The sequence below is a fragment of the Colossoma macropomum genome, unplaced genomic scaffold (assembly GCF_904425465.1).
Source record: "Colossoma macropomum unplaced genomic scaffold, Colossoma_macropomum, whole genome shotgun sequence".
In the NCBI taxonomy this organism is placed as follows: Eukaryota; Metazoa; Chordata; class Actinopteri; order Characiformes; family Serrasalmidae; genus Colossoma; species Colossoma macropomum.
Genome location: NW_023494803.1, coordinates 35,905,333 through 35,918,846, shown reverse-complemented (window position 1 = coordinate 35,918,846; position 13,514 = coordinate 35,905,333). Strand labels below are relative to the sequence as shown.

Here is a 13,514-nt window from a genome sequence, read left to right as displayed (position 1 = left end):
TTATATTTCTTTTTAATAGGAAGCCAAACTATGGGTTAAGACTTGATTTTTCTTGAAGTAAACAACACAGACAGGAGCTCTGCAACTGAACCGGACACGGATTGTAATGTAATTTATCTTGATTAGTAAGGCAGCCATGATGTGTAGTGACCAGTGTACAAAACAGTCACACTGTCAGATACAATCAGCACAGATTAACTGGAATGTGCTGTGTTGGGTATTTGCCATAAAAAGTTCATTTTTTTTAAATGTTCAAATATGTATAGTATTTTTTTTTCACAAATTACTGTACTTTAACTTAATTTTTAATATTGTATATCCCTTTGACATTTCAAGAATTTAAAAAGTGCTGTAAATGTAATAAACAATGTTTGGTAACATGGTGGTGTGGAGAGTTTTTTGAATAACAAATAAAAATTCATCTGATGGTCGTAGCAAATGAGTGTATAAAGGATTGGGTTGAATATTGACGACGCAAATACGGTCATATTGATCTTTTAGTCTCTTCTTTGCATCATGGATATTAAGGCCTGTCTAAGAAAGAACCACAATCAAAAACTGAGAACTGAGACTGAGCAAAGATTTTTATATATATATTTCTGCTTTTTAATCCATAAACATGAATATTTAACCACTTAAAGTATATAAATTTATTTATGCACTGAGGTTGCCTCAACAGTTTCCTCTCAAGTCTTTGACAGATAGTGAACATTTTTCTCTGAGAACCTTGACATAATGGAACCACTTTTTGCTGTGAAGTGATTAAAGCATTCCTATAGCTTTAGAATATGACAGCATTTCAGAGTATGTCACCTCTTCTCTTCAGCCCTAACCTCCCTAGTGAACACCATGCATAAAAGGGGAAGATGACCCAAATTAGAGAAACACTTTATTTTTTCTGCCCAAGCTGTCCACAGATTCTCTTTGGTCAGACTCCTGGCTCATAAAGGCCCTTCTGTTATCGCACTGTTGCAAATTTGGAGGATTACAAGCGCTTCAGCATTTTTTGTCCCCACTGGCATTTTCATTGCTTGTTATTTATTTATGCTTTTTTTTTATTTCAATCTGCAGTTCCTGAACTACAGACTTAACGCGATAAGCCTTGGCAATGACCCTAATACAACCCAGAACATATCTAACCAAGCCAAGGCCACTGTAACTCATTCCCTTGTTCCTGCCACAGTTACACTTCAGCTGGCCATTTGCCACGCTCTCCAATCCAGGAGAGACGGGAAGGAATGGTGTAAAAAATTCATGCTCATGCCCCAGTGAAAATGTCACCACTAAGAGCAGTCCGTTGTCTCCCCGCGCGAACATCGGCCATTAACATTTCTCTTTCTTTATCGAGTGGTGAGGGTGAGGTTCTTTGCTTTTGCGTCTCTGGCTCTGATGTTTTTGTCTCAGCTCTTCTCTGAAGTCATAGCCGATCAGTTCACGGTTTTCCCTGCACAGCCTGCCATAGGCATCCGCTAGGGCCCGGAAGTGGGCCATGGAGAGCTGCGCAGGCCGGAGAGTGGGGTCAACATCGGCGCTGCGTAGAAGCTCCTCAGCCAGCTCGAGCCGCTCGGCCTCGGGGAACAGCATCCTGCGGGGAAAAAGAGGGAAGCATCACATGCTGACTCCACGAGTTAGCATTAAGAAGAAGAAAGGCTGGCATGGAAGTGACATGGTGCGTTCTGTGCAGATGTTCGCTTAGCGCTGCCCAAACAAAGAGAGTGCCAACGCATGCTGTTGCTGCAGCTGCTGCACTTACATAAGTTCACTCCTCGTATCACTATGACATCCCAATGACTCATAATTGCTGCTCTTCTTGCACAGCTTCCTTTGTTAAATGGGCCCTAACGTTGCTACGCCCCCGAGTAACTTCGGAGGACTAGCGGGAGCGCAGCTATGCAGCAGGGACAGCGGGATCTGTAAGCCCTGAGCAAACTATCACTGAATAAAAAGGACAGGAAAGTAGAGAGTGGGGATGTGAAAAGGTGTAGAGGAAGGAGAAGAAGAAAAGAGCTTACTCGAGTCCTCTGTGGCAATGCTTCCCCCGGAACTGGAAGACGTTCCTGACCAATTTCTCCACGAGCTTAAAGGGCTGCTGGATCTGGGGCTGAGCCAGAGGAGTGAAGTGTACCACCCCCACATCCACCTACACACACAAACACCACAGGAGATAAAAGGCACATACATAAAAGTAGATAACGATGGTAGAGCAAGACTTCAAATCACACTGAAGAGCAACACCCACACGCACACCCACATGTAGACACATCCAGTGCTGGATGGATGGAAGGAAAGAGTGGTAGAAGAGGAGGGGGATGACGCAGCATGTGATGGCAAGCCAGCTCCAGTTGCCACAGTAACACCTGTTTGAAGGGCCATGAAAACAAGCCTCTTCAGATATGAATACTAAGTAAGGCTCTTGTTGCGCTGCTGCTTGCCGAATGTTTTGCAGCAAAGCGCATGAACATGATACAGGCACTGTTTGCAGCCTCCAGCTTTTAAAGGAGTCAACCTTTCACAGGCTGTAACCTGAAGGTGGGTGATTGTATTAGGACGTCAGGACTGGACCCATTTCGAGGGTGAAGGAGGTTGGCCTTCGCTTCTCTCCATCCCTGCTGCCTCGCCAATCCCCCCAGTCAGCGCTAAGCTGATATGACAAACTGTTGAAGTAATCGTGCCAGACCCAGCAGAGCCCTGCTCCTCCTCAGATCTCCCTCCCTCGCTCATTCGTTTTCTCTCTCCTTCTCCCCGCCGAGGGACGCCTCTTTCCTTTCATTGTAAGCAATAAAAAGGAATTGCGCACAAAAGAGCCACACTGCCACTCGCGGCGAAGCAGACAGCTGCCAAACCCGAAATTGAAGCATTTTCCCTCTTGATCTGAGCGCGTGTCGGGAGGCTGCGAGAGCTGTTCCCGCATGGGGCTTCAAAGGGGGTCTCGCCCTGAGCCCCCCCGCACCAGGACCCGACCTGCAGCAGAGCGGGGAAGAGGGACGCCTGCCGCCAACGGTGAGCTGAGGGACCGGAGGAAAGCGTCTAGTCGCATACAGTGTGGTTTTATTGGAGCTCTCTGGTGGATATTCTGAGGACTAAATGGACTAAACGAAAGGAAGGCTTAACGCTCCATCTGGAGGATGCAGACATGGTAACAGCCATATGACGGTCACTGACATCACAAACAGGTATGTATCCAAAGTCTCCTGCTAACCACTATCTACTGTCATGTACTCAATGAGTATGAAAGTGTTTAATTGCTGTTCCTGCCTCCCTTTTACTCTTGCCCTTTTTTTTTCGCATGGGCAGGGGGGTGGCATAATGGGTATTTGGAGGGAGGGAAGAAACATAATTAGTCCAGGGAGAGAAGAAAAACTCTGTAATTGATTTGCTCTGGATTCCTCCAAGCTGCACTTAGCTCAGCTCTGCACCGGCTCAACTTTTTGCCTAAGCTGCTAGTGCTGCAGTGATGCAGGACAGCCCTCAGGCAGCAGTGTAGGCTTCTAGGACCACTGCAAGTGATGCACTTCTGCTTAGAAATCAATTAAGGACAAGATACGAGGCTTTGGAACGCCGGCTCTGCTTTTGGGGCCACAAAGACTGCCGCATTACGCCCGAGCTGTCTGAAAAGGGTAACTGTGACAGCAGCTATCAGAAGCCATTGACTCATCTGCATCATTGTGCAGAAGGAGCTCAGACACTAAGGAAATCAATTTGGCCACCTGTCACTTATTGAGGTGAGGACGCTGCTTTTAAAATGCTCCCCCTCCTGCAGTAGCTGTACGAAAATGCAGCCACAGCCAGGAAGGTCCCCCATCTGCTGTAAAGTGGCAGCGGAAAAAGAATGCCTTTAATTCTGCTCCCTCCTGAAGTAATTAGACCATTTATATTCCGCACCTCATGATTTAGGAGGGCAGCTGGGGTAAGTCGATATTGCGACTATACATGCAGCAGCATTTCAGCCACCAGGGCTGTCCCAGTCACTTTGGAGGGTGATTTATGAAAACGGCAGCTACATGTCCTCACTTGCTGCTTGGTGGTAATATATCCAGCTCCCGCCATTAATCCTCTTCTGATAACCTTAACACGCGAGAAACTTTCATCTTAAATCACCTCAGTACTGCCCCCCCCAACACCATCGCTGCCTTGAAGATGCACCCAGTGTGTCATACTCTGCCTTTAAGTGGAGCTCCTGTGCAGCAACCTGAGAATGACTCCTTAACCTGCTTTAGCCCTTTACTCTCTCCCTCCATGACACTCATTCATCTTGTTTTCTCCAAGCAGTGAGGTAACATCTTGGAGAATGTAATCAGGACCAGTTAAATTAAAGTGGGTTTCATTTTCTTGCCTATGCATTTAAAGAGAGGAAAAACAAACAAATCATAACCCCCAATGAATTCCACATGAATTCTGCCCTCCAAATTGGCTCATTACATAAGACTCTACATTCACACTAATAAAAACCCCTTTTCTCTCCAGCTAATTTAATCCTATTTTTTCCCTCTACAAAGACTTCATTTATGCAGTCTCTGGAACTACTGTACTTGTGCTCTGTATTCATAAACTAAGCCACAGTAACCAGCAACCTTCACTTCCACAGCTCTCCAAGTATGTGGCCCTAATCTTGGGCAATACCCTTGAAAAATGTTCTCAGAAACAAAGGGAAACTCTTATTCTAACTATGGTTAAAAAGAGCCTAACAAACATCCCAGAATATATTAGTCATCACACTTGATAAGGTAGTGGTGTTTCTTGGCCTAATAAGTGTTTTTCAAATGAAAATACATTAATTTGCAAAATCTGGTGTAATTCACAGTACCATTTAAGTCAAACTGTTCTGTAAAAACAAGCTGTAGGAGCAGAGTGAGTTACAAATTAGGGACACATAAATATATTAGAAACCAATATTATTGGTTTCTAATAAATTCATCGGCAAAATTGTAAACAAGGGTCACCCTCAATGTTCTCCGAGGTTAAATAAAGGTTGATTGATTGATTAGAATCAGATCTGTGTCAGCAGACAGTTGTCTGTATTCAAGTGATATGTAGATTTGACCAATCTTTCAAACCAATATTAATGTATTTATTTGACTCCAGAAGAGCTGGATGCTTTAGGCGGTGCTGGGTTCCTGTGGAAAAATGCCAGTACTATACACACTTTACTGCATTTTTAACCCTCTACAAATATGTTGCATGTCTCTGTAATGCTGCTGGTCTAGGCCCAAGTTCTACATTTTATAAATGCTTAACCATCCACATCTGTATCATCCTCTTCATTATGGACAAACTATCAGATATGGGCATCAGAATTCCCGTATCAGTGCATCACTATTTCAAATGGCAACTTAAGCAAAGAAATCAAAAAATATATGCACTCATGGAAGTTCACTGCACCATTACAAGTGTTTGTCTTCAATTGCTTTACTGTAGGAGAGAGATGATGTCCAGTTATTGTGTTACGAAATTTAAACCCAATTTGCCAACCTTTTCCTGAATCCACCTTCATTAATAACCTCCGCATAAGACATAACCTACACTATATTTGTCCTCATAATTCTCAAAGTCCCCTCACCCATTTTCACCTGAGTGTCGATGCTCCATCCAACACAAGTGTGAACAGTTATTTGTCATTTCTTATGGAAAATGATCAATTTTAGGTGGCAGCCCCTCAGGGCTAATGGGAACCCATCATTTCCCTTACGTAATGAGCAGCAAAACAATGGAATACTCAGCTGGGGAATACATAAACCAAAGAGGGAGAGAGAACAGTCCTGCAAGAAGGAGAGATGCATTAATCATGATGGCCCATTCAAAAGAAGCACAATTACTTCAGTTGCAGTGAGGTCAGTGAAAGGAGAATGTGAGGAACCAGTTCACAGTGGGTTGTGTTTGCTGCAGCTGCTGCTGCATGCAAGGTACTTCCCCATCCTCCACGAACAGCCCAAGGCATGGATGGGAAGCCAAAGTGCTGCCTGATCTCTGAGCATCTCAGCAGAGGTGATTCCCCAAGAGAGGCTCTCTAGGGGCCCTTAAAATGAGCATGTGATGAGACAAGGCAAGATGGACAGGCAGGAAAACATTTAGAGCTGTCTCAAAATGGAAAACCAAGCAAAATGTCTTGCTATTTTTGAATAACTGTCATGCGAGTAAAATATCTGCAAAATAAAATCAATCTTGGTAATAAACCCAGTAAAAACACACGCGAGACGCCTTCACAACAGAAGAGTGTTTACAATTACTATTAACAAGAATGCTGCTTTTAGTATGAACACGGTTATTCCCTTAGCAGTTGAAACAAGGCTGTTTTGACAGCTACATTTACAGTTATCAGATGGCACCTTTAGCCAAAGCTGTGAAACATGTAGGGCTTTGATGCAAAAAAAAGCAATTAAATGCTGAAAATAAAGCCAATGCAAATTGGACATAAAATCCCTCATGTAGAGAAAGGACAATCTCCTTGTCCAGTCAAGCCTCAGCGAAGAGCAGCAAGAGGTGATAAAATCAAGGCACCATACTTATAATAGCTTTCCATGCCTTCACACATCACCACCTCCCACAACCGCACTCCCTAGGCACATGTTAACAGCCTACACACCCCCCCACCCTACCCTGCCATGGCTTACTTCGTTTATTTTTTTATTTTGCTTTCTAGCATGGTTCCAGCATCAGCACTTAGGTTCTCCTTGGTGAGGTGACAAATATCAGGGAACAGAAACTGCAGGTTGTTTCATCTCTGCAACCCACCGGGGCCTGAGAACATGCCGACTGAAGGTCAGCACCACCAAAGGTAGGGGTGTGTGCTGTTGCTAGGGCTTGCGTTTGGTTTGCTGTGGTGCATTTATTGATTCTGAGTGAAGGGGATGTCAATGAGAAAGACCATGAAGATAATCAACTGGCCTACAACACACACGTCCTATGTTTGTGGTTCACATTGGCTTCCTTGAGTTGAGCTTTAACAAAACAAAGCTAAGGCTGAATGCATCGTATTTGTTGTGGCACTGAGTTGTCGTAAAATAAGCACAGTCTATGTTTTATCCTTCTCTGCCCTCTTTGTCATTCATGAATCAAGGCCGTAGCGCCACTCCCTCGCTCTCCTCTTCGTCCTCTGCAGAGGAGAGAGAAGTATAAAGGGGGATGGGATAGGATGGGATGGGATGAAGGAGAGAGGGGGGTTCAGAGGAGCATCGGCTATGGCCGTCTCCTGAAGAGTAGATGTGGATGCTCCTGCTGTAGAGTGAGATGTATTCTGTATATGCTGTGGGATGCTGAGCCAAGCTGAGGGATCACCTTGAAAACCAAAGAAAGAGAACAAGTCCTTTGACACACACAGTAGCTTGAACATCTGGCCAAATGTGAAATGAAGGATACAGTTTTTTTTCGTACTCAGGTATAACAATTTCAGGTAGAAAAAAAATAAATTATGCAAGATAAAATAAGACTTCCTTTGTATTTTATATGCATGCAAGAATGACAGTAATAAATAAATGGCAAAAAATCCATCTGATGTGGTTGAAATATTTTTTTTTTCTTTCTGGAATACTAATTATCAAATTATTATCAAAGTAAACATTTGTTTAGCTAATGTTAGCTCGCTAACCACTTTTTCATATTTTCCACTTTATCTTATGGCTCTCTTAGTACAATGTGTTTTGTCAAAAGCAAAACATATTTAATGCAGAAAAAAAAATAAAAATAAAGTATTTTAATTTTAAATTGATTTTTAGTAACATTTTCCAATTTAAGTGCACTAATTCTAATTACCGCAACAGTTTGAAGATAAATCTGTGAGTAAAGGGCCTTTTTTCATAATCTGTATACTGCAGTCAAACTAAGTAGTTTAAAGATAATTATTAATTATATTTGTAACACATTTTTTCAGTTAATTTCCCAATAATGTCATTACTTCAACACATTAGCGTCCACTGAGGATCTTCGTTTTACTTGTTTGTTTGTAATTTACAACATTTAAAGAGAAACAACAGTTAAAAAGTAATACAGTAATAAAGTCTTTATATTATTTATAAAATTACAATAGCTAAAAACCGGATAAATTCAAGTTAGCTTCTCATTCTAATTTTCCCGTTCCACCTTAAATGGTGCAGCAGTTACATTCTGATGCATAAGAACGTAGCGAACTGCTGCACCATTTAAGGTGGAACGGGAAAATTCGAACGAGAAGCTGGAGAATAGGCAGCAAACTTCAGCCTCGCGTAAACATCGGTAATGAGAAACAGAAACAGTGTTGTTGTACTTCAGTTAATCTAAAAAATGATATGAATATCGTTCATCTGCGTCATGATAATGACACTGAAATATTTTATGGGATTTTTGGTCTAAGTCTGGCTTCTTTTGCTAAACCAGGTTTGCTAAGTTAATCAGCCTAAAGCGAATCTCCGTTGTTATGCTAAGCTAAGCTAGCCTAGCGCTGGCCGCAAACCGTTAAAACCGTTACGGCTTCGGTTAAAGTCTGAGGGGGACATCGGTTAAGAAGTTTAAAAAAGCTAAAATTTACGGCTTATTAGCTGGAAAAAGAGTAGAAATTGAGTTCAGAAGTGTTTGTGGTGGTAGTGTAACGTTAGCTCTCTTTTCTGCGTTAACTTGAGGTAAATCAGTGCGCTACGAGCTTTTGGGCAGCTTTGAAAAGAGCCCCTTCTCCAAAAGCATGTGTACTGTCCGCTCATACGCTGTGACTGAAATAGATGATATGACTGGATCCCCACGGTTAGACCCTCAAACCGCCCCCCCCCCTTCTTTTCCTCCTCCTCCTCCTCCTTCCTCACACTCTTGTCCGGGTGTTTGTGGTGTTTGTGTTCAGAGAGCCGCTGCGAACAACCTGCACCAGCCGAGGTAAGAGCATTTCTGCAGTCTTTGTCATGTCTTCACAATACAACATCGTGCAAGTAGCGACGTGTAATAACAGTACTGTCTATGAAACAGAACGACACAATTTTCCATAAGTTCAGTGCCGGTGCGGAGAGAAACAACAACAAAAAACACAGCCACTTTCATTTACCTGATGGTGTGGGACCTGCTTTGCTGCTTCTCTTAGTGTTTCTTCAGTTAGGGACACTGCAGCTTTAAGTGCACATAGTGAAGCATCGCGTATACCAGAAACTCCTCTCTCCTTCTCCAGTGACAGTTCCAGAAGACCCCGGCACAAGACAGACATAGGCAGACAGGGGGGGCTGAGAGAAACATCAGGGGCTCCCTCTCCAGTAATCAGCACTCTCGTCAGCCTGCATGCACCCTTCCCTTTGTTCCTCGTGAAGGAAAAGTGCATTTGGTAGTTGGGGGGGGGTAGGAGTAGGAGGAGACTCATTCAATTCTCTCTTTCGTTTCCCTCAGGCAGGCTCCGGTGCTGAGGAGGCTGCGCTGCTGAGAGTCGCAGCAGGCGGACGGACGGAGGGACGGACGGCTTGACGGACGGGCGAGCCGCAGGGCCAGCCTGGGTGAATGGTGTCCGGGCGGAGGGACGCGGCAGGATGGCGTCCACGGGCACGCAGATCTTCGCCTTCGTGCTGGCGCTGCTGGGCATCCTGGGCACCACGGTGGCCACACTGCTGCCCAACTGGAAGGTGAGTGCGGACGTGGGCTCCAACATAATCACCGCCATCTCGCAGATGCAGGGGCTATGGATGGACTGCACATGGTACAGCACAGGCATGTTCAGCTGCACCCTCAAGTACTCTGTGCTGGCGCTTCCTGCTTACCTGCAGACGGCACGCACCACCATGGTGCTGTCCTGTGTGCTGGCAGCGCTGGGACTGTGCCTGGCCTCGCTGGGCCTCAAGTGCACCCGCTGGGGCGGCGGGCGACGCGCTAAACGCCACGCGGCTCTGGCGGCCGGCGCCTGCTTCCTGGCCTCCGGCTTCCTGTGCCTGGTGCCTGCCTCCTGGTACACCAACGAGGTCATCGTCAGCTTCCTGGACGCCAACGTGCCCGAGAGCAACAAGTTCGAGCCAGGCGGCGCTGTCTACGTCGCTTTCGTCTCGGCCGGCTTTCTCTTCGTCGGCGGTTCCATCTTCTGCCTGTCGTGCTCGGGGAAGCGGCAGGCCCCTCAGGACCTGATCCTGCTGCCTCCGGATAAACTCCTGCTGCAACAGCAGCAACAGCAGCTGCTCCAGCAGCAACAGCAACAAGAGCAACTCCAGCACCAGTACTGCTCCCTATCACCTCTGGACAACAAGACTGGCTACAGCCTGCAGGACTATGTGTAAGAGGGAAAAACATACAGCCTCAGCCAGACACGTGCGAGGCGCTGCCGCACAAACCCCTGGCTCTGGCGATTACCAGATGAAAGGGGGAGGAGGACAGCGACTTTGATGCACTCCCCCCTCCCCCTTCTCCCCCTTTTTTCTGATCGGCAAGCACAAGCGGTGGAGGTATTCCCTAAGCAATGTCTTGGAACAGACGGATCGTGAATACTGAGGTGCGCTGCTGTGGAGAGAGCGCTGCAGTAGCAGCCGAAAGCGATGACAGAGACAGAGAGAGAGACAGAGCGCAGACGATAAATAAATGCAGATATCCAGTATCCAAGCAAAGCGTATTAAGAGTTCCTTGGGGAGTGGATTAGCTGTAAGGAAATCTTTTTCTCTATCCCCTCATCCCCTATACCCCACCCCCTAACCCCCCTCCCCAAAGATTAGAAATGAAAAGCAATCGTTTAGCTGCTAACAATCTTTTGGTAACCTCTGTTCAAAGTAAGTCGGCAATATGTCTCTTCGAGGCAATAGTGTGGGAAGCCAGTTTGCAAGCCTTTTCTTGTGGTTTTTCTGGACCTGTCCACTTTTGAGTAACAGTAGAACTAATGCAATGTCTTGTCTTATTTTGGTAGCTGATAGAATGATTGATATTCTGCCTAAGCATGCTGTCTGGAGCCTGTGCATAATGCAGCAGAATGCCTGGTAGAGACTGAGTCGTAGCCACATTGCCTGTGCCTATATACAGAAAGAGAGAGAGAGAGAGAAAGCTGTAGAACACTATACCACTGGAATTGTTTTGGGGAGAAAACGTGACGAGAGAGTGAATGGGGGGTTGCTGGGTCAGGTATGAGAAACTCGCACTCTGGTTGGCACATCGAGGATAGGACGTGATGCCTGTACGTGATGAGCGGACAATCTGACGTGTTGCTGTTCCAACACTTTCTCATTTAGTCCCACACAAAATCAAGCTGGCTGAGTGCATGCTGCTTGCTGCTCAATCACCCACACACAAAAGTATACACCCGCGCACATATACACACAGAGAGAGAGAGAGAGAAAGCTGCATGTGTGCTTTTTACTCGCGCCGCTACTCACTGCCATGGAAACAGAATCCTTGCACCCAAATATGTGTATATATTGTCTGGGGGGCTGTGTCACTCACAGCACTGGAGGAAAGCACTGTGAGTCTGCTGTCTCACAGCACTGGAGGCTGTTGTAAGTCACTCCAGCCCAAATAGGGATCAGTGTCTGGAGAGGAAAAAACCCTATAAAACCCTCTCCCAGGCATGAGCACCAACCCCATTCTGCTCATTCACCTTATCAGCAGTCTGCCAATCAGTTCTCCTTCTAAGAATGTAAGAAATATAGGCGCGTTTGGAAAACGATGTAGAAAAATTTTATGAACACAGTCGCTGTTTTCATGGTAGTGAGGCTGCGCTTCACGCTCTACATGTCTGCTATCTGCTGATGTCCACTTTTTAAACCAAACAGCACTTTTTTCCCTTAAGATTTCCCCTATTTTTTATTCCCAAATATGTCAGCAGTGTCAGATTTACACCTGCAGCAGATCACTCATCTTAAGTTCATCTGATTTCTCAGCGCCACACTCATCCACAAGCTGTTTTTTCCACTCTGCCTGAGTGCATATGGATGCTGCCTCATGCAGTGAGAGAGAACAGTTGCATGTTGTGAGCAGGTCTGCCAGTGTAGATACAAACTCGGAACGCACACTTTCACAACTGCCCAGCCTCGTTGTCCATTATGTGTACAGCGTTCGTGTGCCGTAGTCATGCTTCTCAGCTTTGCGGAGGGGAGGAATGTATCTCCCATGTTGCTCTGCTCTGGCAAAGCAAGCTTTGGCAGTGATGGATGGCACAGCGCATTCTTCCTCTGAAACAGATTTCCCACGGGCGAGCAGATGGCTAGGCCCAGCTCGCCCCCTGCAGGCAGCCGTGGGCATGCTGAGTGGGCACAGCCAAGCACCGCACTGCCCTTCTGGGGCGGATTAGCCCACCCCTCAGCCAACAGTGCCATCACCTGGACCATAATGACTACCCATGCACCGTTACTCAATGCAATAACTACCCTCCTCATTCCCTCCCGAACTACTCATACACTGCCATGATTCATCTGAGAATGTGCCAAATCCATGTCTATTTTTGCAAATGTATCTATATGTACTATGTTCTGCTTGCCAAATGACTAAAGTGACAAAGGTTGTTTATTATTTGAAGGCTCTTCCTCTGTCCTGTCAGGTTAAAAAACAAAAAAGATAGAAGTTTACATTGCACCAACATAACCAGTATCAGGTTTTTCTTTTTAATTCCGCAGAACTCATTTCATAAACAGAAGCCATTTAGTTTTACAGGAGAGGCTTTAGAGTCAGGATATTTTAAGAAATGTTTATCATGCTTTGGGATTCCTTTTTTTTCATTCCCCAAAGCCGTATACAGCCAGTTTGGCAGCTTGTTTGATTTTAAGTATTATCCTTTTTTTGCTATTGTTTAAGAGAATATGCAGTTCTAGTCTTAGTTCCAACACCCAGGCATGTTTATAGTGAATCTTCTTTATAAGAAGACAAACCATTTTACACCTTTACTTGTGTAACCCCATGTTACCACAATTTTTTGGTGAAACATTGAAAAGAATATGATACAAAGAAAGGCAGATTAAATGTAAATAATGAGTAGTGCATTGAAAGAATGCCCTTTGTCTGGGAAAGTGTACCAGGCAAAACTTATATATTACAGTGTAGCTTGTTCATTAGCACATTAAAACATGAGCTTCGAGTGGCCTAAGCAAAACAGAGCGGCCCACGGTTCCGTTTGGTGACAAATTTAATGGTTCTCAATTGGATAATTGCAGCTAATTTTTTTTGTGGATGCTTTAGCACTTCTTGATTTCACAGAGAAATTAAGGTTCCAATGTTTCTCTACTGTTGTTTCAGTCTGCTTGTGCAAGTAGTTATATTTTTATTAATAAAACTATTTTGTGGAAGCAACAAGTCCTCATAAATCCTGAGTCTCATTTAATAAACTGAGCGTTTATGTTTACTCTGAAGAAAAGCATTGTGCTATGCTGCCAAAATGTATTTATTTATTTATTTATTTGGACAGACTGTACTGTAGCGCCCTGTGTAGGCCGAAATGCTGCTCATGAGTGTGTTGTGCCTGCATGGTTCATACATAGGTCCTTTCTTTGCTTTTTAAAATCACCAATCATGGCTGTAGAACTCAATACTGGTCTCTGCTGGATTTAGACAATAAACCCTTCATTAAGACATCAACTATATGCATCTATTGATAGACAGGTCAACAGTGAACTGTC

At 44.8% G+C, this 13,514-nt stretch overlaps 2 protein-coding genes across 2 annotated transcripts in view; one reads left to right on the top strand and one right to left on the bottom strand.

The window, feature by feature from the left end:
* Positions 1-566: 566 nt before the first annotated feature.
* Positions 567-13,514, bottom strand: part of tfb1m (transcription factor B1, mitochondrial) — a 30,844-nt gene continuing 17,896 nt past the window's right edge. The window contains exons 7-8 of the mRNA XM_036592698.1: positions 2,013-2,140; positions 567-1,585 (exon numbers count right to left, since the gene is read on the bottom strand). Of these exons, the coding sequence (XP_036448591.1) occupies positions 1,324-1,585; positions 2,013-2,140 (390 nt within the window). The 3' untranslated portion in view covers positions 567-1,323. The remainder of the gene's footprint in view (positions 1,586-2,012; positions 2,141-13,514) is intronic.
* LOC118823244 (claudin-20) lies at positions 9,394-10,615 on the top strand. The gene has a single exon (XM_036592699.1). It carries the CDS (start codon positions 9,468-9,470, stop codon positions 10,200-10,202), a length of 735 nt encoding a protein of 244 aa, XP_036448592.1. The 5' UTR covers positions 9,394-9,467; the 3' UTR covers positions 10,203-10,615.